Here is a 23,688-nt window from a genome sequence, read left to right on the forward strand (position 1 = left end):
ATCTCTCCCCCATAATAACCGCTGAGACTCCTGTCATTTCCTCCACAACACCACAATGCCTCCCAAGCGTGGGAAAAAGCGAAAAACTACTCGTGAGCCCGGCGCCGACGAGGCGAGTCACGAAGAGCCGTTGTCGCTGCCGGACAAGACGACGTGGCCGGGATGGGTGGAGATGGAGTCCGAGCCTGTACGTGAATGATCTCAACCACCCGCCTTGGATCCCCGCTGACGTACGACGCAGGCCTTCTTCAACGTTATGCTTCGAGAAATGGGTGTTCGCGGCGTGAAGATTCAGGAAGTGTACGGCCTGGATGAAGAAATGCTCGCCATCCTACCGTGCGTTGCCTGCCACACCCTGCATTGCTCATCCGCTGATGGTCCTGTCCCAGTCGACCAATCCATGCATTAATCTTCCTGTTCCGCTACAGAGACACCGACCAAGCCGAACAGCAGAAAGCTAGCGACTACCCTGAGTACATCTGGTTCGCTAACCAGATCCCCGACTTCGCCTGCGCCTCCGTCGCCCTACTCAACATCGTGAACAACATCAAAGGTCTCCATATCGGCAAGGAACTGCGTGACTTTCGCGACTTCACATCTCCCATGGATCCCATGAGTCGCGGCGATGCCATTGACAGCTTTGATTTCGTGAAGCATATTCACAACTCGTTTGCGACCGAGACGGACTTGCTCATAGCCGACATGCATGCCAAACAGAAAGCGATGCGTGCAAAGAAGAAGCAAGCGCTTGCCAAAGCACGGCAAACACGAGAAGCAAAGAAGGCGGGTACCCTGCCACTCGCGGAGAAGTCTGCCAATGCCTCATCCATCCCAACTCGAACATCCCAGCGTACACCAAAGAAGAGCCCGCAGCCTGCTCCCACCGCATCAAACGAGTCGAGCCCACTCTCAGACCCTCCCGACTCATCGTCAGAATTCGAAACGCCAAAAAAGCCAACCACAACGAAAGACAAAATCACAACCACCCCCCGCCGCTCAACTCGCAAAGCCAAAACCCGCCAGACCCTGCAAACCTCCACACCCGAAGATGACGACGACGACAGCGAAGGCTTCCACTTCATAGCGTACATGCCCATCCAAGGGCACGTCTGGAAACTCGACGGGCTCGACAGCTTCCCGCAAGACATCGGAGCGATCGACGAAGCGGCTGGAGGCGATTGGATCAACATTGCGCAGCCTGCGCTGCAGACTCGTATGGCGATGTATGAAGGCGCGGACATTGATTTCAACCTCATGGCTGTTGTGCACGATCCCGTGCTCAAAGATCGCGCGGAGCTGGCTGAGAATGTGAAGGCGCTGGAGACGGTGGAGAAGAAGTTGAACGCCGCATCAGGTGACTGGCGAGCTCAAATCGGCATGCTGGACGACGAAGGCGTACTTTCAGGGCCGTCAGCTGCGCTTGACCTATCGCGGGAAGACATTGATGCGGTACGAGATTCACCGCCATTCACCAACGAAGAAATCGGCCTCGTCCAGTTACTCGAAATTCGGAAACAAGTGGTAGCACAGCAAGCACCGCTGAGAGGAGCTGTGAGGGACGCAATGGAGTCTGCAAAGGCGGACGAGGAGAGGGCGAGGCATCGACGACACGATTACGGCGCGTTCGTGAGGACCTGGCTGGGTGCGCTGGCGGAGGAGGAAGCTCTGAGCGGTCTTCTGGAAGACGCTTGACCGGAGGCGGGCGATTAGGCGCGAATAAGCACAGAGTAATCGAAGTAATGTGGAGAGATGCAGGAACAGCTTCTGAGGAAGCGAGCAGTGGATTGCAATTCCACTGCTGTCATAATCGATATCATCATCAACAAGAGAATCAACTCCACGCGCCATGCTGTACTTCAAAATCGCTTCAACCTCCCACACCTTACTTACACCTCTTCTCGACGATACTCGCGCCAAACTCAGCATACTCCTGCTTGCTGACCCACATTTGATGAAAAGTGCCCAAACTGCCCAGCACCGACCCGCCAATCCACGCGCCGTACTTCCTCTCGACGGAATTGCTGTTCGCAATGACACGAACCTTGGGGTTGGGAATGAGCGTTTGGAGATCGCTTTGTAAGCGGTCTGGTAGCTTTTCGATCAGACTACCTGCACCGGTAAGGATGACGTTGTGCAGTAAGTGTCCGCGGGTATCCACGTCGCAATTTTGCAGCGAGCGATGGGCGGTCTGAGCGATGGTGCTTGAAGCTTCTGGTTGAGGATGCTCCGCATCGGTGTAGGCAGCACGGTGGTCGAACAGGCCTTCGGCGACTTTGTATCTCTCGGCGCCAAAGACGGTGTTCCACCCGTCGGGCATTTCGAATGGCTTGGGTGGCAAGGATTTTGCGTGATCCATGTTTGTGGCGGGCACACCTCCATGACCACCCGCAGGACCCTCGAGTCTCCCGGGACCTTGCCAGGTCTGGACAACGGATTCTTTGAATGAAAGAAGTACCCGTTCCTCCTCTAATCTGCGGAAGGAGTCTGATGGCGCCTTCGCGAACTGCGCGTACGTGGCGTTGCTGGGAGAGTTGGCATCCACGGCTTGCTTGGACTTGACCATGTAGTGAGGTACGAGGGGAACGGGTGGGTCGTGACTGGCGAGCATAAGGCGAATTTGGTCGTTGATAAATGAGCCGGCCAAGGGAGTGTGAAGGATACCTGTTGTAAGAGTTCAGCATGCCTTCTACCATCTCGTTTGTCTGGAAGAAATTTGGCGGAGAAGAAGGTGGTAAATCAGTATAAAAGGCCGTGTCAGGGGCCATTCTCATCAAAGCCGATTTGGCTATGTCGACCGTCGTGAGAAAAAAATGTTCATCATAAAAGGAGATAAAAGGCAGCGAGATATGAGAAGCGCACTCACTCTTTCGCAGAACCATGCCTTCCCATAGGGCGGTGACGGATGTGTTTTGATGGCCGACATCAATCACCAGTGCGGTGGCTTTTCCTTGAGAATAGCTGGGTGTTGTTAGTGGGCATGATCAAAAACGGGGTACATGATCAATCACTTACGCAGCCAGCTGTCCGTTCTTTGCAAGGAAAAAGGCAGGGACACCCCACTCTTCCATGGCAATCTCCATCGTCTTTTCTCTCGCCTTGACGGGGTTCCACGACGGCTCACTCATGAGCAGCGGGTATTCCGCAAGCGGACTGTCCTGTTGTTCTTCCACGCCATCTTCCATCGCCACATCGCCATTCTCATCTTTCTTATCATCGTTCAGGCCGTTGCGGGTTGGATGCGTCGGTCTCGCTCCCGTGAGGCGGGATGTGATGGCGTACTCCCACAGACGCGACGCAGTCTCCCAGTCCTCTACGATACCCTCAGAATTGTATGGATTTCGGATGTCCATGTCCGGACGCGCGAGGTGGATGGCATTTTCGCCGAACAACCGCTCGCCAGAGGGGAGGTGGGCGTAGTAGGAGGGGACGACGGATTTGGGGGTGTCTTCGCCTGCGAAGCCTGCGCGGGTGCAGTAGCTACCCGGGTCAAGGACGAGGGCATTGATTTCATCTGTCAGAAAAGATCTTTGGTAAGTGACATTGGCCTGGGTGAGTTTGCGCTTGAGAGGCTGACCTCCAGCATAATCCTGATTTGCCGGTGCTTGTGTTGGAGGGAGTGTGGAGGCCATTGTAGAGGTGAACCGACGCCCAAACGCCGGAGAGAAGGGAGGAATGGAAAGAAGAAGCGAGTCTTGAAATGAGGCCTACCGCATGATTGGGCGTGATGGACGTGAATGTCTGCAGACGCATGGTTTTCGCGAAGTCGAAAAACAGCCACGTCTGCAGTCAGGAAAGTCGTGGGACTCTGCCAAGCATTCTGTCACCAATTCCAACTTCACCTTCAGGAGACGCCCGCCTCATCATAGGCATCGATCGACGCGACGAGACAAGATGCGGGAGAGATGAAGATCACCAACCTCTACAAAGTCGAAACACTCGACCATCGCTTTGCTCCTCCCGGACAAGCAGAGCAGAAGCCTCTCGCCGACGCCCAGCCGTCGAAATGGAACACCCCCGAATACTACATCTACTACCTCTTCTTCCTGACCATTCCTCCGTTGATGTTCAAAGCGGTTTATGATGTGTCACAACCGTCTCACCCCAACTACGCCCGCTATGAGCAACTACTCTCTCCAGGATGGATACCAGGCCGCAAAGTCGACAACTCCGATGCGCAGTACAGGGGCTTTCGAGACAACATCCCCTATATGGCGGTTGTATTGTGTCTGCACCCCTTGCTCCGAAAAGCGTATGATCGCTGGGCTGGGGACTCGGTTTTTACGCAAGCCAATGGTTCCGCAAAGCAGAGACCCGAGGAAGGAACGGCAGCGGATGCACGGCTGGCGAGACGTATTCGATTCGATCTGGGCTTTGCTACTATCTTCCTCCTGGCCCTGCACGGCTTCTCCGCACTGAAGGTGCTACTACTTGTCTACCTCAACTACCAGATAGCGACTGCGCTTCCAAGACGCTACGTTCCCATCACCACATGGATCTTCAATATTGGCTTGTTGTTCGTGAATGAGCTCTACCACGGTTATCCATTTGCAAAACTTGCTGGAAACACCTCTACCTGGGGAGCTTGGCTCGACAGCTATGGCGGGCTGATACCACGATGGGAAGTCTTGTTCAATTTCACCGTCCTCCGACTTATCGCTTTCAACTTCGACTATATCTGGATGCGGGATCGTCGCGAATCCAGCCCAGTGGAGGTATATCTTTCTTTACCATTGTCTGAACAGGCAATCTTTGCTAATACGCTTCAGAAGAAGAGCATCGACCCCTCAAATCTACCTGAAAAGGAGCGACTCAAATATGGAGCCACGGTCAAGGACTTTACCTTCCACAACTACCTCGCCTATACCCTCTACTCACCCTTGTATCTCGCCGGACCCATCATCAACTTCAACGACTACATTTGTCAATCCCGCTATCAACTTTCCACAATCAGTCGATCACGAATCGTCCCCTACGCCATCCGCTTCATCATTTGCCTGCTCACAATGGAAGTAGTCCTCCATTACTTGTACGCAGTCGCCATCTCCAAATCCAACCCAGACTGGACAGCCTACACGCCCTTCCAACTAAGCATGCTGGGCTACTTCAACCTCCACGTCATCTGGCTCAAACTACTCCTTCCCTGGCGCTTCTTCCGCCTTTGGGCATTGCTCGACGGCGTCGACGCTCCGGAAAATATGGTGAGGTGTATGAGTGACAACTACTCTACCATGGCTTTTTGGAGAAGCTGGCACCGCAGCTTCAACCAGTGGGTCACGCGATATATCTACATTCCTCTCGGCGGCAGTCGAGTCGGCAAAGTTCGCGCCGTCATGAATTTCCTCGCAGTCTTCACATTCGTCGCAATCTGGCACGACATCAATCTGCGGCTACTGATCTGGGGCTGGCTTGTGGTGTTGTTTGTCCTGCCGGAAGCCATCGCCACTCTCCTGTTCCCCCACAAAGCATGGAAAGATAGTCCCAACGCCTACCGCTGGCTCTGTGGTATCGGAGCCGTGGGCAACGTCCTGATGATGATGGCGGCAAATCTGGTCGGATTCGCACTTGGCCTGGATGGCTTGAAAGGTCTCGTCGATGGAATTGTCAGCACCCTTGGCGGACGAGTATTCTTGCTGGCCGCGTGCATTACTCTCTTCGTCGGTGCGCAAGTCATGTTTGAGGTTCGCGAGGCGGAGAAGAGAAGGGGGATCAATATGAAGTGCTAATTCTACTCATCTCGAGCAGGCATCGATACTTGGCTTCGAGTCAATCTCTGCAGCTCAATTCATTTCAATACCTCCATGGGGCACATGGCGTCCGTCGCTCGCTCGTCCGTCGTTCGCTCGTCTGCCACGCAGCTGACCGCGCCCGCACCCTCTCACATCCCCAGCCTCACATCTTTCGTCCTTCTCCAAAGCCTTCGCTCGTTCTGAAACATTGCGCCCAAGAGATTGATGCGAGGAACCGCGCCTCTTCCCCTGCGTCCTCCCACGAGACAGCATGTCCACTCCAGGACGAATCTTGTCGTCTTCCCGCAACCGCGTCCCGCTCTCAACCGAGAACAAGGCTTGATTGCAGCATGGACACCATACGAAACGACAATCGCAGTCCACCAAACCTTTCTCATCGCGGAGCCTGTCGATTTCGCGTTGGACTTCGTTCGAAGCTGATTGATTCGTTGAGTTGTGTATACTTCCACTTTCGGAGGCTTCTTGAATCGTGGGTAGCTTTTTTGGACGCATTGGTGTCTTTGACATCGTTGTAACTGGCTGAGAGAGTCGTCAGTAGGTGGTAGGCTGCTGGTAGAGTCGCTGACTCGCCTTGCACTGTGGATATCTATTTCTTCTGTTCCCGCGTTGGTTCCCTGCGTCTCGTCTGGCGAGGCACGCTCTTCTTCAGTCGGATGCTGGCTTCTTTATTTCACGGCCCTCGTGTTTGCTGCGACGGCGAAGGGAGCTTCATTGTATACTACGGCAGACACGACATTACATGCCAGTTGAGACGCATTGATATCCTGGAGCCATCACTGCATGTGTCACAAAGACTGCATTGACGGAGCAAACGACACTCGCGCAGCAAATAATTGCTCACAAACACCAAACACCGCAGCCAACACCATCGCCGCTCACAAACGCCCATCGTTACACCAACACCCCGCCCTTCCTCACCCACAAGCCTCCCCATCCGCATGCTCATGGTACCTCACACACATCCCACTGCCCGCCCACGGCTTGCACCCACTAGTATCATTAGGCAACAGTGCCCCCTTCCCCTGATGCCTTAGACAAGCAGCGCAAAACACTTTCTCACACGCACAGCACTTATCCGCACTCACGCCCGGCTGCAACACTTCTTTACACAGCTCGCACGCTTTACTCGAACTCCAGTTCGTCGGCCGCCAGGCTACCAGGGAGTGTCGCTCGATGGCTTCGGGGCCGGGCCGTTTGAGCTTGACGCACAGCTCGCGCAGGAATTTGGGGTGCCACTCGTCTTTGTGCGTCTCGAGGAGGCGGTCGGTCTTCTTGTAGGCGAAGAGGTCGAGGATGAGGGCGCGGATGGGCGCGTTGTCGCGGATGGTGTCGTAGAGGATCCACGTGTCGGAGGGCGTGGGGACGGAGTTGGTGCTTTCCGACAGCCGTGCGAGGTTGGAGAGGATGTGGTTGCTGAGCGGCGTGGTGAGCAGGCGGTCAGAGAGGGCGTAGAGCTCGAGGAGGAGGAAGTATTTGGGGCTGCCTTGGGAGTTGCGCAGATCACCGTCGGTGCGGATGTCGTATTCCGTCAGCTCGGTGAGAGAGTGCATGGAGGGGAGGACGGGGGCGGTGACGATGCCGTTGGCGGCGAGGAAGTGGCATCGCGGTGCTGGCGTCTTCAGTGTGCCGGTGTAAAGCCATTGCAGGAACCATTCAAAGATTTCGGGCTTCTCTTCCGGCAGTCGGACTACCTGGTCCAGCCCTTCTGCGAATGTGCCATTCAGTGCGGCGGCGAAGAACGGCGACGCGGACGTCAAAAGTTCTTTGTGAATGAGGTACTTCGTCTCCGACCTCGACTTACAACTGGCCTCTCCCACGATCACACTAGCAACGCCGGAGAAGCTGCGGAATCCAGTTCGCAGGGGAAGACGAGAAGGGGATCGTCGCGCCCTACTTCTCGTACGTTGCGAAACGTCTCCGTCCATGTCGGGAGGCGGACGGGCTAGCATTGAGGAATCAGAGGGGGAGGGCGAAGGTATTTCGGTTGGCGGAACGGCGTTGGGTTGGATTGAGACGGCCATGCTGCGTGGTCGCAACGACGGGGGCGTTAGAGGATGGGGAGGGAGGCGTCGATACCACACCGGGGTCAGTAATGGATCCAGGGTGGGCGAGAATGGTGCCGTAAGTAGGAGGGATGGTTGTGCGATGCAAGTGAAGTGCGACGGGAAGGAAATACGAAAAGAGCAGTCTTTGAAGGGTTGCCCGTCTGCGCTGCGTCGTCTTTGTCGCATGCGGACAACCATCGACAAACGAAAAGGGAAGTGTCGTGGTATGTTGCAAACAGTACAATGAGTGACCAACACCTACCTGCCTTATGCATGGACGTCTGCCGAAGAAAACTTCACATGACAAGTCGAGCGCACAGCGTACGAGGAAGTTGGTTTTCCATCTTGTAAAGGTACTGTGAACGTATTGGTCGTGAGAAGCGTTGTGATTGCTGTTCGTTCGCCTGTCCAAATGCATTTCCCGCTTTCTCCTCTGGAATGCGGCTTATTCCATCGCCCAGTATGTGGCCAGCCACCGTCAATCTCTCACACATGCCTCTCTTGCCCCGTGCCAACGCCTGCCTGTTCCGGCCCATTCCAGTCGTCGCGCGAAATCGGTTACTCGATTTAGAACATGCGATCATGCTTGGGGTTGTTCTTCACCTCGTCTGCAGAATCGGTTAGCAATTTCTCTCCTCAACCGCATGGGTAGCGGGTCTATAATACAAATCTGCCGCTGTCCACATATACACTCTCCATCTATCTACCAGGCATCATGGTGTTCGAATTCTTACTAGACTCACCCAAGCGCGAATACAGCATGTACAACGCCATTTGATTGCACTCCTGTGTGCCGGTGATGGTGACGAGACGCTCGTTGTTGTTGTCCTGGGGCTCGTTGATCTTGATGACACTGCCGGAGAGCTGGCGGATTTCGTTGATCTTGGCACCGCCCTTCCCGATAATCGCACCGACCATGTCGTTGGGAATGAAGATTTGTTGCGTGATTGGTTGGCCTGCGACCATGCCTTGGGCGGGCTGCTGCGGCGGGCCGGCGTGCGACGGTGCTGGGGTTCCGCCGTATCCTCCGTAAGCCTGGGGTTGCTGAGGTCCGGCGCCGGCGTAGCCAGCACGAGGGGAGCCTGCACCGTACGGCATGGCCGCCTGTGGGTGGTGAGGGTGGGCGGGCTGTCCTTGCATGTAGGGCGCGCCGTATGCATTGGAGGGAGCACGACTGGGAGGACCGCCATGCTGACGATACTTGTCTGGATGGCCCATTTGGCCACCAGCATGCTGGGGAACATAGGGAACGACTTGCATGCCGCCCGGCACGACGCCTTGAGGTCCACCGTGGCGAACGGCGTACGCGGAAGCTGCAGGGCCACCGAAGCGATCCGTGAGCTGCTCCACTAGGGTACTACCCACGTAGTAAGTAGCAATGTGCACGGCATCAGCGACGCCCAGAACGACCAGGGAGCGCTCGGTGGACAGGGGTAGGCAGGACTCGGAGGCATTGAGGCGGGCGCCGGAAGCTTCTTGGATCTCGCGAATGCGCGCGCCCTGCTTGCCGATGATGGAGCCGATCAGGATGTGGGGGATGAGCAGACGAAGCGGGTATGTCTTGGACTGCGGTGTGGAGGAGGAGTCGAGAGGCTCTTGGTTGAGGGTGCGGATGATGAGCCCAAAGGCTTTGGCAACGGCATCAACGGCGCCGGAGACGGTGAGGATACGCTCCACGGCGCCGCGAGAATATTCACTCACTGTGCACTTGGCACCAGCCATCTTACGGATCTGGGTGACATTCTCGCCGCCCTTGCCGATGACCGTGGCCGCCTCTGCACTAGAGATGATGGCGCGGACATGAAGCCAGTTGGTCTCGTCTTGGGGTTGGTAGGTGGATGGTGGGAGGGAGTTCACGCCGCCGTCCGAGGGTCCATTGGAGATGGCTGCAGGGAGATCCGATGGCTCGGACGAAGGCTGGACAGACGCATCAGCATCGGGCACGACCGTGTCGCCTTGCTTATCTGCAGAGGCGGCGTCAATGCCCTCTGATTCCGCATTGGCCTCGCTGCCCGCTCCCGCACCGTTGACTTCTGCAACTTCAGTAGCAGTAGTGAGTGGCTCCTCGCTGCCTGCATCGTTGGGCTCGCCCTTCAAGATCTTGTCGAGAGCGGGACGCTTGGCTTCGGGTTGGCCGGTGGGACCGGACGGGGACGAGGGCTCCTCCAGTGGGCGCTTCTGGGTGGCCGAGGGGGGCTCTTGTGTGGTGGAGTCGGCCATTCTGAGCTGGGCTGTGGTTGGTATGAAGGTGAAGGAGAAGGGCTCGGGGGTATGTTGTACAGAGCCTGCTGTTTCAGGGTGAATTTTCTTGATTGCTGGACTGTCTGCCTGTAGCTACGCGTGACTGGCGAAAGAGAGCGGGCAGGTGAGTGATTGAGGAGGGGTTGTGCTTGTGCTTGTGCTCGAGACGGTCTTGGCAGTGCTGTGCAGGGCGGAAGGTGTTGGAGATTGGATGAGGTGAATGGTGGTCCGAAGGGTGGGGAATCCGCTGGAGTTCGTGAAGGTGGTGGTGAAGGAGGGTGGAAAGGAGGCGGTGAGCAGGCAGGGAGTGACGTGAATGTCGGTGGGTATGAGGAGCAAGCAAAGAGTGCGGTGATGAGGTGGTGCCGGGTGAGAGAGTTGAGTGTGTAGAGCGGGAGGAGTGAAGGTAGGTAGGCTCGGGTGAGTGAGGAGTGAGGAGGTGGTGATGGTGGTGAAGATCGGGGGGTAAGAAGACGACGCCTTCCTCCGCAGTGCTGTACCTAGCCTTGAAAGTGGCTTTGCTGCGGTGCAAAGGCAGCAGCAACCCTATGGTCTTGCAGGGGGCGATGGAATGGCGATGCTGCACCGATCAGATCGTCAGTGCTGATGGGGTTTGGGGTAGGAGGAGGGTCAAGGAAGCATCCAAGCATCACCTCACACAAACCCCAAAAAGCCTAATAAGCTTTGCGGGACTCTGGGGCTTGGCATCACGCCTGAGGCAGAAAAAGCAACGGAGAGAACCAGCCAATGAAAGTGCGCGAATGCAATAAAGAGCCCGCCGTCCCTGGCATGCAGAGAGTGTGCCAAGAGGGAGATGACGAATGAACTGCAAAGATCCCTGCAGATCTGGGGGTGGAGAGTTCCCACCTTCCCTGTTGGGGGCGCCCCTGCAAAATAAATGTCCTCCAACTTTCCGAACCCTTCCCACTCCCATCTTTGCGCCGCGCAATCGCTCTTCGCAGGTCCAGACGTGCAATCTGCACCAGTCCGTCCACTCCCCTCGCTGCTCAATTCCACAGCTGCAGTGCCATTTCTGCAATCTCCACGCCGTACCAAACGCAATTGATCGCGGGTGAATCGGACAATTCCCCGAGCCTCCTTATCAACGCCCTTCCAACTTGCGCGACCAGACCTCAACGGCCTATCGTCACTCTCCCGCATCGCTTGAACACGTCGCAGGCGGCGCATTCGCATCACCATCACCCACCCATCCATCAATCATGGCAACAACAACACCCACCGCCCTCTCCACCTCCCTCCCAACACCCCCCAACTTCGCCTTCGCCCACGCGCCAGCACTCGAACTCCGCCAACCCGCCGCAGCGCACGACGACCCCGCCACCCTCACAAACACCGTCTTCTCCCACACCGGCATCGCCAGCTTCAGCAATCCCCTCACCTACACCTCCGCCGGCACGCCCACGCTGACGACCAGCACGAGCGTCGCCATCAGCTCCGCGACAACGCTCAGCTCCTCCCTCACAGACGTCACAACCGTGTCGCATTCCTCCGAGCAGCATAGCAGCAGTTCTGCGTCGTCAGCGGGCACCGCGAGCGCGACGGCCGCGTCGACATCGGCGACTACGACGGCGGGCTCGAGCAATGCCGCGCTAGCGCCGAGTATTGGTGCGGGCAAGGCGGTGGCGCTCGTGTGTGCTCTGGCGGGACTGGTTGCGTGTGGATTTTAGATTCCCCCCTTGTTTGCTTACTTGATGTTTGACTCGGGCCATAGACTTGAAAGGCGTACTAGCGATGCTTCGAGCAGATGATTGTGGAAAGAGACATGCTCCAGGACGGGCAATGTTAGACTTTCGTCGTCATGTATGGATTAAAATACAAGCCGTGCTCTTCCAAGCGTATCTCGTGGCTCCATTGCACATCCGTAATCGCAAGCAAGAAATATCGATAGTGAAGCCCACGCACACCAAAAGCCTCGTCACAACCGCCCATGCCTCGCCTTGAAAATGGCCACCTTGTCGTCATAAAACAAAATCTCCCGCAATCGCAACCTCGCCGCTCCCCGCGCGCGCGCTGGCCCCTCCGCATCGCTTTCACTCTCGTCGTCGTCATCCTCATTCTCATCGCTCTCCGTATCCACGCCAGCGTCATCGACGTCCTCCACCTCCTCATCTCCCGCCTCCTCGCCCTCTGCATCCTCCTCTTCGTCCTCGCCCTCGCTGCCCGCAACGCCATCCTCCTCCTCAATACTCCCTCCATGCATACCCAGGTGCGACTCGGGTCGCGCGTCCCAAGAGTCACTGTGCCGACGGCTTTCCAGGATTTCGAAGCATTTGTTCGCAATGCCCATGTAGCAGAGTTCAACTTCGGGACGGAGAGCGACAATGTCGACGATCTGCAATGCGAGTTCGCGGGGATCGATGTTGCTTCCGTGTACGTGGTCGGCGAGGAAGGGCATGCTGAGGGAGCGCAGATGCGGAATTGACGGCAGGTGTTGCAGGAAGAAGTGCTGAAGAACGTGGTCAGTACAAAGATCGCCGACGACAAGGCCTCCCTTTCACTCACCCAATCTCGATAGTCAATGGCCATTCCCAACTCCCTCACTGCCGGCATTTTGCCACTGCAGATGAAACTCAACACATCCCTGCTCAGCATCCACCGCTTCCATCGGCTGGAACTGGTAGGTAAGCCATCCGGGCCCTTCTCCGAGCTATCAATCAGAATCTTCCGCAAGCTATTGCGATGCCGTCGCAGGGGCCCCTTGTAGATCTGATCTACCGTCACGCTGGACGGATAAGATCTGGCTTCTTGCAGAAAGAGCACTTCAAGGCTGTTGGGAGCGAGAGTGTCTTTGAGGAAGGAGATGAGGGCAGGCGAGACGGTGTTGGTGTGTATCTTCTTCAGCTTCAGGCCGTACACGAGCTCAATGTCGCTGCCGGCATACGGCGGTTTGACGGATTTTCTTGGAGTCGAGGCTGATGTGCGTCGTGAACACGGGTAAATTGGAGATCTCGGAAGGGGTGCGAAAACGCGCCGTAGTGTCTTCCAGAGTTGTTCGTGGTTCTGGCAGCTGAGAAGGGTAAGCGATGTGAGCCGTGTCCAGTCAATGGCCTTTTGCAGGACGTGAATGGAGAGTGGCACGCGCTCGAGTTCGAGACTTTCGAGCTGCAGCATGTGACTGAGGCGGGGACCATCAGGCTCGTGCACGGACAGCTGTGCCATGGTCGCATCGAGCATATCGGCCTGGCGGATGGGATGTACATCCTCCGGCTCCGAGACCGGTGTTCGCATTGGGCTGGTATGAAGGCTGCTCTGCGCGACAAGAGGGTCGTTCTCGAACGCAGCACCAGAGGTGACAATCGGCTGCAAAAAGTGGGGTGATGTTGGAGTGTCAACCGGAACTTCGCTGGAAGGTGCCTCGGGGATGGAGTCTTGAAGGCTAATGCCGGCAGTCAAATCGTTCGTTTGTTGGAGTAGTGTTTCGGCTGTACTACTCGCACCCACGGTCGGGCTTGTCCCCGGACGGACTGGCGAAGTGGTCGACATGGACGAGCTGCGTGGCAAGCTCCGCTTCGTTCGTTCGGGTAGGACGACCGGTGCTTTTCTCATGTCGTTGATGAAACCAGTCACTGTTCCCAAAACTCCACCGAGTCGTTTCTCTCCGATGGTGAGCGAACTCGCCGTGGGGTAGTCTGGGTCGATTTGTCCCAAAGACTCCCCCTCCCAAACGGTTGTCCAAAGCCTGTTAGAGGCATGGCGCGCAATCCCTATGCGAAGCTCGCGCAACTTATCGAGCGACTTTCCGATCAGCACAGCCATCTCGTCAAGGTACGCCAGCTCGTCGATGTCTAGAACACTAAGACTCTTTAGAGGAGGAAGCGCGGAGAAGGAAGGGTGCTCCACGCGATCGAGGGCTGCGGGATGTATCTGCACGGGTAAGGAGGGGTGGAGGACGGGATATGTGGTAGGTATCGAGTGAGGAGACATCGAAGCCGGGTCGAGAGGGGGAGGAGGTGGAGGTAGGGGGGCAGTCGCATCGAGAGCAGAATTGTCATGCCAGCGGACCCAAACCTTCTCCAACCGGCAAGGCCTGCCGTCGTAACAATCTCCGAGGGACGACAAGGCCAGCCAAACGTCCCGCAGAATGCCCGTGGGCATGTCCCAGATGAAAGTTTCGAGTGAGCGCATGCGGGCAACGGCAAGTGCGACCAAGGTGCCGAGCATTTTGCCTCCTTCTTTGGTGATGAGGTATTCCTGGACCCAGTCTGATGGCCCGTTGCCGAGAGAGAACTTGCGTGTGTAGCGAGCGTAGTGGTTCCCTCGTCTCCGCCGCACCATCATCTCCGACGCTGGACCTTTGCCGGATGGGATGAAGCGATTGCCTTGGTGCAACCTCTGCTCAGGCGCTTCGCCAAATATCTCCTCCGCCATGACCAGCGTCGCCAATCCATAAGTCAGCGCATCCACGCCCGATCTCGGCTCGGCGTGAGTGTTGGTATCGGGCCAGACAATGTCGAAGCGAGAGTAGATGTGAGGGGTTGTGAGCTGGTGCAGAGCGCTGTGACACAGGGCTAGGGAGGTCAGGTCGTTGGTGTGCGTGACTTCCTTGACAATGTCTTTCAAAATGTCGAGCGGCAAGTCGAGTAGGGTGAGCGGCTTCTTCCTCTGCACCTCCGCGGCCACACCATCTCTGCCCTTGCCCTTGAACATCCTGCTCGATTTGAGGCGGGGGCTCGCCAGATCCGTCTCATGGCAGTCTTCGTGGAAGCGTGTGCCATGAACCCGCGCATCTTTGGCGCTGGTGTCGGAGGTGGAGGAGGAGGGTGGAGTTGGTAGAGGGGTAGTATTGGAGGAGATGTTGTTGCTGCTGGTTGGCACCGGTACCTGGCTGGCCGTCGTTGCAAAGTGTCTCGAAGCGGAGTCTTCTTCGTAGGGCCCGGCAGCACTAGAATCAGCCGATGGAGCGACACTCGTGGCGTGCTGCACACTGGGCGTCTCCATCTCTACGAGGAGCGGCGGGGGAAGCGAGAGCGGGTCAGGACTTCACGACTCGAGGCACGCTTTGCCGTGGCTGCCTCGACATGGACTGGCGTCTAGGGACTGGGCCGGTTGTTTAGCGATGGCGAGGAGAGGCGGAGGAGAGATAGTGAAGGGCGAGGAAGGAAGCGTGAGGTGGTCTGGGGGTGAATTGGTGGCCTCGCTGGTCTCGTTGGAGGCCGCTCGAGTGAAATGGCGGAGGAGGTGGCCGGTGGCTTGCAGTTACAGCCGCCGCGGGTCCAAGCGTTGCACCCTTCAAACCTTATTTCCACGCCTTCCTCAGCTCGGCTACGCCCTCAGTCACATCTGCGTGTATGCGGACGAGGAAGCCAGTTGGAAACAAGTAGAGTAGAGTCGAACCTTTCGCATACATGAGTACCTGTACCCGTAGCGATTCCAGGGGCAATCGAGGTATGGAGTTGCAGCAGCAGCGATGGTGTGAAATGGGAGGGAAGCAAGCTGCAATGGTACATGCTCAATACGATCTTCCAGGCACCGAGGATCGGCGAAGCAGAGGCGCAGGTCTAATAAAGCTACAAGCACAACTCGACGACCTCGTTCGAAGCAGTTGGTATGGCACGCCGATATGCCATTCAGGCAGAGCCATCCTCCCTATCCCAGCGCTACAGTCTTTGACGCCTTTCGTTTCACTTCATCAAATCTGCAGCACACACACCTGCATGAGACAAGACTCAGTAGCCTCTGCCGCGAGACCTGGGAGCGCCTCTTCCACGACCGCCAAAGCTCGATCCTCTCGACGCCCCACCAAACCCTCTCGACGCCCCCCTCCCACCGAAACCTCCAGCTCCTCTGCCCCTCGGTGCACCTCTGCCACCACCCCGAGAGAACCCTCCTCCTCGTCCACCCCGTCCCCGATCTGTCTTGACCTTCTTCACCTTAGCCGCACCAGGCGGGGGCTTGGGCTTCGGCAGGAACTTCTCGAGCGGTAATAGTTTGTCCCCACCGATGTAGAATTTGTCGCCTTGCTTGAAGCTCGTAGCTTGGATGCCCTCTTGGGGCTTGATGGTGAAGTAGACTTGGTTCAGCGGGCCGAGGATTTCGTCGACCTTGCCGATGGACGTCTTGTTCTCGAGGTAGATGGGCGCATTGAAGTAGGGGACTTTGGTGTTGATGCTGCTGCAGACGAGCTCGCCTTCGCAGGCGTGCATGAACTCGCCCATTTCTAGAGCAGTGTCAGTCGATGATGAGATGAGGGAGGTCTGGTGAGAGAGAACGTACCCAACACCGTGGCTGGCGGGCCATAGTTGGACTGGAAGCCTCCTCGAAAGCCGCCTCGTCCCCCGCGATCGCCGCCGCGGAAGCCACCACCGAACCCACCGCGGCCGCCGCGATCACCGCCTCTCCCACCTCCACGGAAAGACATGCTTTAATTTCTCGCGCTGCGCATCCACTGCAAACGGCAGTCTCTCGCGCCCAAGTGCTCTGACAAAGCTTGCGCAGCTGGGTGGGACTGATGGGAAGCTATACGCTTGGTAACGGTTCGGGGGTCGCGAGAGGAGAATCGCCTGGAAGCCGAATGTGGAAGGTGTGGTAGTGGTGGTGGTGGTGGTGGTTTTCAAGCCTGCGATCCAATTTTCAATTAGAGTTCATTGCTGGAGGATGCTCGGGGCCGAGCTTGGCGGCGTGGATGCCTCAGGCACGCCAGGCACACCGCGACAGGCCTGGGCCAGACCGTCGACCCTCGAACTCTCGTCCCTTTCGTTCATGGTCGACCCGACGAGTCGTTGCTGATGCCACGAGCGATTATTGACCGCACGGCCACGACTCTTGCTCGCCATTGGCTCTGCAGCGCGGTGTCGGGTTATTGTTGGTCTGGCGGGACAGACAGAGTTTCTTGCCGAGGGGCCCAGAACTAATGAGCCGGCCGTCGCTCTCACCTCCGCCACATCACGCCCTTGCAAACCCGGTACCAAGCATCACGACAAAGCTTGTTGTAGACGGTAGAGGTCGACTCCGTCGCATGCCGCCTCACTTGACGGCCCTCACCGTCGAAGGACTATCCTCATTTGGAGAACCTTGGACTGCTGCTGCAAGTGATGTTGATCAGATGCAGAGCGCGTGTAGTACAAAGGATGAAACAGCGTGCCCACGTTTCAGAGCGTGGCAGACAGCAGCGAGAGGCAGTCCTGCTCATCAGAAATCTAGACGGATGGGAAGGCTGAAGCGAGAAGCGCGCCGTGACAGGAGTGGATGAGACTTCGGTTCCTGCCACCCAGCGTTCGGCGCAGGTGATCGACGTCTCCGGTAACCGTGTGAAGTCTAACTACTCTCCGGCGCAAATCAGGCTGTGGTGCCGGCATATGTCCGTCAACTCGCAACCATCTCGCGCCTTGCGTGCTCGGCTAGACCATCGACATCGTCGGTTCGTTTGCGCCTGGCCCAATCTCGCCATTGACGCAGGTGGTGTGCCAGCTCCACCGCTATCGAGTGGGTTGACGATGCAACCAAGCCAGCTCCTCGCCGCCAGCGAATATAAAAAGGTGTAGCATTTCCCGTCCGTCACCCTCCTTTCCCCAGCATCCTCCAACTTTCCGATCAACTCTCTCCATTCCTCAAACCCCAACAGCCACCACCCCCACCCTCCATCTCACCTTCATCATGAAGCTCTTCGCCCTCCTCCCCGTGGCCTTCTGCCTCGCTGCCAACGCTCTCCCAGGCAAGCACGCCTCGCACGCCTCCACGGCCAAGACCATCAAGAAGAACCTCGCCACCAACAACCTCACTCCCTCCGACCCCATCAGCGACCTCCTCAACGCCTTCGACCTCAGCGGCTCCAGCGAGATCAGCGGGCTCATCGACGGCCTCACCGGCGGCTCCTCGAGCGTGCTCTCCGAGGTCGAATCCATGTACGTACTCCCTTCTACTCTATCGCTGATTGTCTGTGTGCCTCCGCTAATACCTCCATCCAGTATCGAAGGTGTCTTGGGTGAACTGGGGTTGTTGGGCGGCCTCCTCGGCGGCCTTGGTGGCTCGGAGTCGGGCAACTTGACTGCGACCATCGACCAGATCGAGTCGGAGCTGGGTCTTAATGCCAACAGCACCATCTCCTCTTTGTTGTCGGGCCTTCAACTCCCGTAAATCGACGATAGGGAGGGCCGGCGGTCTCGGCGTCGAAGCTGAGCGGCGTTTTGCGCGCGAAGTGATTGTTGCCAAATGGACTTCAGTCGATCGGATATGTTGATAGAAGGAATTGCTCAATGGAAATGCTGGTCGTTTTCTAATCTATGCTCCGCTCCTCGTAAGCCTGATTGCCGAACGTCATCGCCGGCAGAATCTACTCCTTCGGCATGATGAATGATACCCGCCTGGTGCTTTGCACGCTGCGTTGAGCATTCGCTATGTCGATCATGGCCTCGAGTCCGTCCACGGCTAGTTTCGCAGCATGCAAGCTCTTCTCCACCCGTTTCCGCTCATCCGGCGACCAGATGCGCACAATGAAGATCTGCTCCAACCGCTGCAGAGCAGCGTGAAGCTTCTCGAACTCCGCAAGCTGCGCCGCATGCCACGCCTTCATCTGCAGCACGCCACATACTGCGGGAGGGGCAATTTGCTGAGTCTGGTCCTTTGCACAGCTAGCAACTTCCTCCGTGTTCTGGCAGAGGTTGTCCAAGAAGCTCTCGCCCAATCGCTTTACATCTGATAGCGGCAAGGCGCAGATGAAGAGGGAAGGAGCGCGCATCTCTGGCCCGGTACATCCTGCCTCGATGATCTGCGCATCTGGCAGATCGGCGTGCCAACCCTGGATCGTCGTACTCGGCGTGTATTCCTTCTCCTGAATGCGGAGCCAGGCCTCTTTGAGCTTCTCATAGTGCTCAACGGAATTGAGCGCCGTGGAAGTGTATAACATCGGCGGGACTTTCAAGCTGTGAAAATACGCATTTGACGCGCCACTGAGTCCTAAATTGTCCCCTTGAAGGTGTTCGTTGACGGATGGCACGAACTCGATGGCCGCTGTGTCGTACATTTCGGCTCTCATGCCGTTCGAGCGCCAGAATTTCTCCTTGAATCGTGAGAGGCAGTTCCACACGCAGTGCGTGGCGAACCTGGACGAAGCTTCGTTGAAGTTCTTGAAATGCATATCGAGAACCTCCTTGCTGCATATGGCCCAGCGAGCAGTGTTGTAGGCCTTCCTCAATACCGCCACGCGCTCTGTCTCTGAATCGATGGCGTGTTGGCAGCATACGGGAGCGCAATGCCACGGGAGGTTCAAGACGTGCTCGCTGTCGATCTCCACTCTCCCGTGTCGTGCTGCGTCTCTCGAGTCTGCGTCGGAAAGTAAACATTCTTCGCCGTATTTGCCTTGTGCTGGAGCATTGTCGCAATGCACCCATGCAAACCAACGGTGCCGACATTTCCATTCTACTCCTATACGGCGGCACATGTCGAGAATAATGTGATGATCTGATTGTTGAGTCGTAGAACTGGATGTGCTGCAAGTTCGAAGTTGAACAGAGGAGGAAGAGGCGGTGTTCTGGTGCTTTAATAACGTTATCCTGTGCCATGTGATTCTTCTATAATGTATAGGAAATGCAGCACTGGTCAATGAAGCCTGGCGCCCATTGTACGTGCACTTAGGCTCTGTCGGCGTGGTACAAGTACAGCAAACATATGCCATATTGAATGCGCATGTGTCCTCGGCATTTGCACCAGTCTGATGATGTTGTAAGACGACGAAGACATTGCTGACCGCGGAAAAGATGTCTGTACAAGAGAATGTATCATCGAATCAACACCGTCCTCATATGTATCGCTTGTTCGGGTCGGCCCAGTCCAGAATTTCCATGGTCTTCTCGTACATGGTAAAGACAATGCCACCACTGAACATCAGCCGCCCGAGTCGCGGAACAGCGCCGGACCAGAGCTTGAAGAAGCCCTCTTCACGGAAGATTTTGACTCCGCAGTCGATGCTGTTCCGATACATGCCTTTGGAATCGATGGCCTGCATGCGCGTCTTGACGGTGTCGATGGGCTGCGTTGCGTAGACGGTGACGGTACCTGCTATCGCACCGATGGCAAAGGTAGCAGGGGATGACAGCTTCTCGCCAGGAGCAGCATATGATTGGGCGGCTTGTCGAAGGGAAGTGTATGCGCTGAAGCGGACACCTGAGTTGGCTGCTTGGCGGGCAGTAGTCGGCACAAAGCCTTTGAAGAAGCCACGCAACCCTTGTTCACGCCAAATGACCGCGCTGCCATGCAAGAAGCCGCGCAGCCGTGGTTGGGCTCGTTTTCGATCATCGATCAACTGTGTCTTGATGCTCTCAAATGGTGTGACCGCCACTAGACTCTCCATTGCTCCTGCGAGAAAGCCGCTCACGACCGTCATGGGCCCGCTGACGTTTCCTTCGACATCGGCGAGGAGTCGGCGGTATTGGTCGAAGGCTACGAAGCGAACGCCGGCCTTGATGGAGTTGCCGATAACCAGAGTGGTGCATCCTGCGTACCATTGTCGGCCGAAGGGGGGAAGGGGAAGCTTCTTGCCATCGGCAAGTCTTTGATTGAGCTGTGTTCCTGACGAAGTTATCAGCGGACGACGGAAGATGTGGCGGAGGGGATGCTTACTTGTCTTGAGGAACTCGGCAGGGTAGAGAATTGCAATCTCGACTGCACCTCCAATGGACCCCGCGATGATGGATCGCAAGGGACTGGGCTTGTTGGTGATTGTATTGGAAGCGTTCTGTTGCGAGGATGGAGATTGGGTAGGAATTCGCGGAGGGGCAGCGGTGGTCATGATGTTGAGCCCAAGGGAGGAAGAGCGGAGAAGCTCTTTTGTGATGTTCGATGGAGTCGTAAGATCATTGGGTCGTGAAGGGGTCTGCTGCGGTGGCCAAGGGATGCGGTCAATGGGCAAGAGATGAGAGTGTAGGTAGAGTGGAAAAGAAGAGCGACGTCGGTCGGTCACCAACATCTGATTCGCGCGGTGATGACATAATTCTTGGAGCGCGGGGTGGTCCAAGCTCCATCGCTACTTTTCCTCACTCCTCCGCCTCGTCTAATAAAACAAAAGACCGACATCTCTCACAGTCCACTCTCATCATCATTGGACTCTGCGCATTCGCCCATCATGCTTTCCCGCGCCGTCTCCCGATCGCTTCCCCGCGCGACATCTCGTCTCGCGCAGTCCACCACCACCCGAACCCTGCTTCAACCCACCCTCCGCGCATCTCTCCGACAATCCACTTTACGACCACAAGCGATATGGCAAGCCGGCTTCAGCACCAGCCTAAAACACTTTGACGCGGTCTCGCAAGAGCTGTCGGCGAAACTGGCAAGCGAAATCTCGTTGGAAGGCGAGAATACCACCGCGCAAACCGATAGCGATGCGGGCGCAGAAAGATTTCTGGAGGAGAATTCGCAATGGACGCTGGAATCGCCCGACGGAGAGCAAAATGTCGTTCTGCGAAGGGAATTTGACGACGAAATCATCACTGTGGCGTTTAGCATCGTGGACTTCAACACCTCTGTCTTACCCATGGATGGCGAGGAGGGAGACGAGGCGTTCATGGACGAGGAGGACGAGATTAGGGATCAGAGCGGTGGCGCCAATACCAAAGGAGCCATCAACCAGGGCGGCACGAAGAATGACAACTTTAAAGTTGCTCCAGAGGACAGCATTGCCCCGGCAGATCGCGAAGAGCTGATTGATGAAGTAAGTTTGCCGCCGGCTTTTCGATGGGGATGACCCAAGCTGATTGGAACGAACCGCAGGACTACGATGATGACGGCCAACAAGCATACCCCGCGAACGTCAATGTCCTCATCCAGCGCGCCGGCAAAGGCGCCCTGCGCATCAACCTCGTCACCGATAACGGCCGCTTCACCATCCACGGCGTCACTCACCTTCCCGAGACCACTCCAGCTTCTTCGGTAGCCGATCTGCTCCGCAACACCCCCGACCACATCTACACCGGCCCTCCGTTCCAGCAGCTCGATGAGGAGGTGCAAGGCCTCTTCGAGCAATATCTGGACGCGCGCGGCATCAACACCGCCCTGGCACTCTTCATCCCCGACTACATCGATGTCAAGGAACAGAAGGAGTACGTTGGCTGGCTGGGACGGGTGAAGGAGTTTGTAGAGTAGGGCGCGGGGAGGCGATGACGCGATTTCGAGACTGTACTATACCGACGACGGCCCGGCAGGACCTTCTCCCCTTATGCATCTGGGTGGTGTTCGACTGGGCGTGCTACGTAGGTGGGTAGATTTACCGCGGTAGGATGGAACGCAGCTGCAGATCCCGTTGATCAGATACAGAACGCTCCACGACGGGATCGATAGATCGACACGATGGAGTCACACCTAAAGTCTGGGGTTGTCGGGTACGGCATGTCCGTGAACACGATTGTGACTTGGCTGTATTAATTGTGCAGAGATGATTGTTCCGTAGGCAAGCTGACGCGAAAGCCTCACGCTAGAAGCAACGACCGAGGCCGAGGGTAAGGTGGGAATACGCTGATTGGGCGCCGATCCCTCTCGACTCGTCTGCCCTTTCCGACTTCACTTCCATCTCCATATCAATTGCCGCGTTATCAGTCACCTGATGAGTAAACGGCGAACCTGATCGACGCTTTAGCGCCGTGAGGCTCTCGGCAGAGCTCCGCAATTTGCATAACTTGTGCCAAACGGCTCCTGCTGGGGCAACGTCACCTCTACTCTTCCCCCCCTTTGCCCGTCTTGAGGAAGGCGTCGTCTCAGTATCCTGGCAGTCGGCCCGTCGAACCTGCTCACTAGCGCTGCCTTATCATGGCGATGCCCTCCTGACGCCGAGTCTCGATCCGTCGAGTGCCGCGGATGTGCTCCCGCCGCCGATCTCGAGTGAGATCAGAGCACCTCCTCGGTAACGATGATACGCTTTGAGGAAGCGTCGACTCCTCAACACCCTGGCAGCGAGCCGTAACATTGAATGCCGGCACCGCCTTATCAATGGAGAGCTGGAAGTGACGGTACGCTGACGTGATGGACGTATATCACGCCGATCTCGAATGGACGTGTGATACGATCAAGTCCCGTCTCCAAGCCAGCCAAGCATAAATAAGATGCTTCCTCCTCGGCGGTCGAAGTCATCGTTGTCAACGTTGAACGTCTACCATCTTCCCACCCTCTAAACAAGCTTTCCGTGCCCAAATTCACCTACCTCACGCGTCATCATGAAGCTCTTCGCCCTTCTTCCATTGGCCTTCAGCCTCGCTGCGCAGGCCATCCCCGTCACTCAACCCGCGCCCAACACTGGTTTGGAGAAGCGCGCCTCGATCATCAAGAGCATCGAGAAGGAGCTCAAGTCGCTCGATCTCGAACTCGACTCGACCGTCGACGAGCTGGTGAGCGCCCTCGGGCTCAGCGCCGAGGTCGACGACGTCGATGATCTTCTCAAGGGGCTGGTTGGCGATGTTCAAAGTGTCGTCAATGAGGTGGACAGTGTGTATGTTCTCTCGTCTCCATCCACTGTCGATTGCTAGGGCATGTGCTGACTACTGCTTCTAGAGTCGATGGGTTGCTGGATGATCTTGGATTGTCAAGCCTTGTCTCCACCATCGATGACCTCGAGAAGGCTTTGGGCATCAATCCCAACAGCCCCATCACTTCCTTGTTGAACGGACTTGGAATCCCGTATTAAAGGCAGGGAGGCCAACGGCAATAACGTACAT

At 56.7% G+C, this 23,688-nt stretch overlaps 14 protein-coding genes across 14 annotated transcripts; 6 read left to right on the plus strand and 8 right to left on the minus strand.

Annotated features, from left to right (window-relative positions):
* Positions 1–55: 55 nt before the first annotated feature.
* On the plus strand, positions 56–1,692 carry BDY17DRAFT_312155 (ubiquitin carboxyl-terminal hydrolase; the record flags this gene model as incomplete). The annotated part of the gene is made up of 3 exons (XM_033735602.1): positions 56–187; positions 242–336; positions 390–1,692. 3 exons carry the CDS (start codon positions 56–58, stop codon positions 1,690–1,692), a joined length of 1,530 nt encoding a protein of 509 aa, XP_033588012.1.
* Positions 1,693–1,791: 99 nt separating this feature from the next.
* BDY17DRAFT_269396 (actin-related protein, ARP4 class) lies at positions 1,792–3,726 on the minus strand. The gene is made up of 4 exons (XM_033731933.1): positions 3,575–3,726; positions 3,013–3,511; positions 2,864–2,958; positions 1,792–2,661 (listed from the first exon to the last, which is right to left on the minus strand). Exons 1-4 carry the CDS (start codon positions 3,627–3,629, stop codon positions 1,883–1,885), a joined length of 1,428 nt encoding a protein of 475 aa, XP_033588013.1. The 5' UTR covers positions 3,630–3,726; the 3' UTR covers positions 1,792–1,882.
* Positions 3,727–3,866: 140 nt separating this feature from the next.
* Positions 3,867–5,858, plus strand: BDY17DRAFT_269397 (MBOAT, membrane-bound O-acyltransferase family-domain-containing protein). Its single transcript, XM_033731934.1, has 2 exons — positions 3,867–4,712; positions 4,767–5,858. Exons 1-2 carry the CDS (start codon positions 3,903–3,905, stop codon positions 5,721–5,723), a joined length of 1,767 nt encoding a protein of 588 aa, XP_033588014.1. The 5' UTR covers positions 3,867–3,902; the 3' UTR covers positions 5,724–5,858.
* Position 5,859: 1 nt separating this feature from the next.
* BDY17DRAFT_301358 (uncharacterized protein) lies at positions 5,860–6,329 on the minus strand. Its single transcript, XM_033734223.1, has one exon. It carries the CDS (start codon positions 6,122–6,124, stop codon positions 5,876–5,878), a length of 249 nt encoding a protein of 82 aa, XP_033588015.1. The 5' UTR covers positions 6,125–6,329; the 3' UTR covers positions 5,860–5,875.
* Positions 6,318–8,032, minus strand: BDY17DRAFT_301359 (uncharacterized protein). The gene has a single exon (XM_033734224.1). It carries the CDS (start codon positions 7,988–7,990, stop codon positions 6,662–6,664), a length of 1,329 nt encoding a protein of 442 aa, XP_033588016.1. The 5' UTR covers positions 7,991–8,032; the 3' UTR covers positions 6,318–6,661.
* Positions 8,033–8,359: 327 nt separating this feature from the next.
* Positions 8,360–10,012, minus strand: BDY17DRAFT_326136 (uncharacterized protein; the record flags this gene model as incomplete). Its single annotated transcript, XM_033737464.1, has 2 exons — positions 8,360–8,400; positions 8,536–10,012. 2 exons carry the CDS (start codon positions 10,010–10,012, stop codon positions 8,360–8,362), a joined length of 1,518 nt encoding a protein of 505 aa, XP_033588017.1.
* Positions 10,013–10,939: 927 nt separating this feature from the next.
* On the plus strand, positions 10,940–11,840 carry BDY17DRAFT_301362 (uncharacterized protein). Its single transcript, XM_033734225.1, has one exon. The coding sequence runs from the start codon at positions 11,254–11,256 to the stop codon at positions 11,719–11,721; it is 468 nt and encodes a 155-aa protein (XP_033588018.1). The 5' UTR covers positions 10,940–11,253; the 3' UTR covers positions 11,722–11,840.
* BDY17DRAFT_301364 (uncharacterized protein) lies at positions 11,841–15,221 on the minus strand. The gene is made up of 2 exons (XM_033734226.1): positions 12,557–15,221; positions 11,841–12,500 (listed from the first exon to the last, which is right to left on the minus strand). Exons 1-2 carry the CDS (start codon positions 14,990–14,992, stop codon positions 11,970–11,972), a joined length of 2,967 nt encoding a protein of 988 aa, XP_033588019.1. The 5' UTR covers positions 14,993–15,221; the 3' UTR covers positions 11,841–11,969.
* Positions 15,222–15,610: 389 nt separating this feature from the next.
* BDY17DRAFT_188899 (Gar1/Naf1 RNA binding region-domain-containing protein) lies at positions 15,611–16,658 on the minus strand. The gene is made up of 2 exons (XM_033729990.1): positions 16,268–16,658; positions 15,611–16,211 (listed from the first exon to the last, which is right to left on the minus strand). Exons 1-2 carry the CDS (start codon positions 16,410–16,412, stop codon positions 15,721–15,723), a joined length of 636 nt encoding a protein of 211 aa, XP_033588020.1. The 5' UTR covers positions 16,413–16,658; the 3' UTR covers positions 15,611–15,720.
* A 989-nt stretch (positions 16,659–17,647) lies between these two features.
* Positions 17,648–18,127, plus strand: BDY17DRAFT_326139 (uncharacterized protein; the record flags this gene model as incomplete). The annotated part of the gene is made up of 2 exons (XM_033737465.1): positions 17,648–17,895; positions 17,959–18,127. 2 exons carry the CDS (start codon positions 17,648–17,650, stop codon positions 18,125–18,127), a joined length of 417 nt encoding a protein of 138 aa, XP_033588021.1.
* Positions 18,128–18,208: 81 nt separating this feature from the next.
* BDY17DRAFT_188888 (uncharacterized protein) lies at positions 18,209–19,861 on the minus strand. Its single transcript, XM_033729989.1, has one exon. The coding sequence runs from the start codon at positions 19,662–19,664 to the stop codon at positions 18,324–18,326; it is 1,341 nt and encodes a 446-aa protein (XP_033588022.1). The 5' UTR covers positions 19,665–19,861; the 3' UTR covers positions 18,209–18,323.
* Positions 19,788–20,777, minus strand: BDY17DRAFT_254236 (mitochondrial carrier domain-containing protein; the record flags this gene model as incomplete). The annotated part of the gene is made up of 2 exons (XM_033731415.1): positions 19,788–20,557; positions 20,609–20,777. 2 exons carry the CDS (start codon positions 20,775–20,777, stop codon positions 19,788–19,790), a joined length of 939 nt encoding a protein of 312 aa, XP_033588023.1.
* Positions 20,778–21,054: 277 nt separating this feature from the next.
* On the plus strand, positions 21,055–22,540 carry BDY17DRAFT_283933 (mitochondrial glyco protein). Its single transcript, XM_033732088.1, has 2 exons — positions 21,055–21,695; positions 21,755–22,540. Exons 1-2 carry the CDS (start codon positions 21,111–21,113, stop codon positions 22,124–22,126), a joined length of 957 nt encoding a protein of 318 aa, XP_033588024.1. The 5' UTR covers positions 21,055–21,110; the 3' UTR covers positions 22,127–22,540.
* A 650-nt stretch (positions 22,541–23,190) lies between these two features.
* BDY17DRAFT_326143 (uncharacterized protein) lies at positions 23,191–23,657 on the plus strand (the record flags this gene model as incomplete). The annotated part of the gene is made up of 2 exons (XM_033737466.1): positions 23,191–23,462; positions 23,525–23,657. 2 exons carry the CDS (start codon positions 23,191–23,193, stop codon positions 23,655–23,657), a joined length of 405 nt encoding a protein of 134 aa, XP_033588025.1.
* Positions 23,658–23,688: the final 31 nt, after the last annotated feature.

This window comes from Neohortaea acidophila (assembly GCF_010093505.1).
Source record: "Neohortaea acidophila strain CBS 113389 unplaced genomic scaffold BDY17scaffold_8, whole genome shotgun sequence".
In the NCBI taxonomy this organism is placed as follows: Eukaryota; Fungi; Ascomycota; class Dothideomycetes; order Mycosphaerellales; family Teratosphaeriaceae; genus Neohortaea; species Neohortaea acidophila.

What these genes read in the sequence shown, in the direction of transcription:
- BDY17DRAFT_188888 (XM_033729989.1), bottom strand. Translation starts at nt 19,664, where the DNA reads ATGGCATATGTTTGCTGTACTTGTACCACGCCGACAGAGCCTAAGTGC.
- BDY17DRAFT_283933 (XM_033732088.1), top strand. Translation starts at nt 21,111, where the DNA reads ATGCTTTCCCGCGCCGTCTCCCGATCGCTTCCCCGCGCGACATCTCGT. An exon ending in GCGAAGAGCTGATTGATGAA is followed by an intron (nt 21,696 to 21,754) that starts GTAAGTTTGCCG and finishes AACGAACCGCAG; the next exon opens with GACTACGATGATGACGGCCA.
- BDY17DRAFT_301364 (XM_033734226.1), bottom strand. Translation starts at nt 14,992, where the DNA reads ATGGAGACGCCCAGTGTGCAGCACGCCACGAGTGTCGCTCCATCGGCT. An exon ending in CCATTGACTATCGAGATTGG is followed by an intron (nt 12,501 to 12,556) that starts GTGAGTGAAAGG and finishes CACGTTCTTCAG; the next exon opens with CACTTCTTCCTGCAACACCT.
- BDY17DRAFT_188899 (XM_033729990.1), bottom strand. Translation starts at nt 16,412, where the DNA reads ATGTCTTTCCGTGGAGGTGGGAGAGGCGGTGATCGCGGCGGCCGCGGT. An exon ending in CCCGCCAGCCACGGTGTTGG is followed by an intron (nt 16,212 to 16,267) that starts GTACGTTCTCTC and finishes ACACTGCTCTAG; the next exon opens with AAATGGGCGAGTTCATGCAC.
- BDY17DRAFT_269397 (XM_033731934.1), top strand. Translation starts at nt 3,903, where the DNA reads ATGAAGATCACCAACCTCTACAAAGTCGAAACACTCGACCATCGCTTT. An exon ending in GCGAATCCAGCCCAGTGGAG is followed by an intron (nt 4,713 to 4,766) that starts GTATATCTTTCT and finishes AATACGCTTCAG; the next exon opens with AAGAAGAGCATCGACCCCTC.
- BDY17DRAFT_301358 (XM_033734223.1), bottom strand. Translation starts at nt 6,124, where the DNA reads ATGAGAAAGGTTTGGTGGACTGCGATTGTCGTTTCGTATGGTGTCCAT.
- BDY17DRAFT_269396 (XM_033731933.1), bottom strand. Translation starts at nt 3,629, where the DNA reads ATGGCCTCCACACTCCCTCCAACACAAGCACCGGCAAATCAGGATTAT. An exon ending in AAATCAGGATTATGCTGGAG is followed by an intron (nt 3,512 to 3,574) that starts GTCAGCCTCTCA and finishes CTTTTCTGACAG; the next exon opens with ATGAAATCAATGCCCTCGTC. An exon ending in AAGAACGGACAGCTGGCTGC is followed by an intron (nt 2,959 to 3,012) that starts GTAAGTGATTGA and finishes AACAACACCCAG; the next exon opens with CTATTCTCAAGGAAAAGCCA.
- BDY17DRAFT_301359 (XM_033734224.1), bottom strand. Translation starts at nt 7,990, where the DNA reads ATGGTTGTCCGCATGCGACAAAGACGACGCAGCGCAGACGGGCAACCC.
- BDY17DRAFT_301362 (XM_033734225.1), top strand. Translation starts at nt 11,254, where the DNA reads ATGGCAACAACAACACCCACCGCCCTCTCCACCTCCCTCCCAACACCC.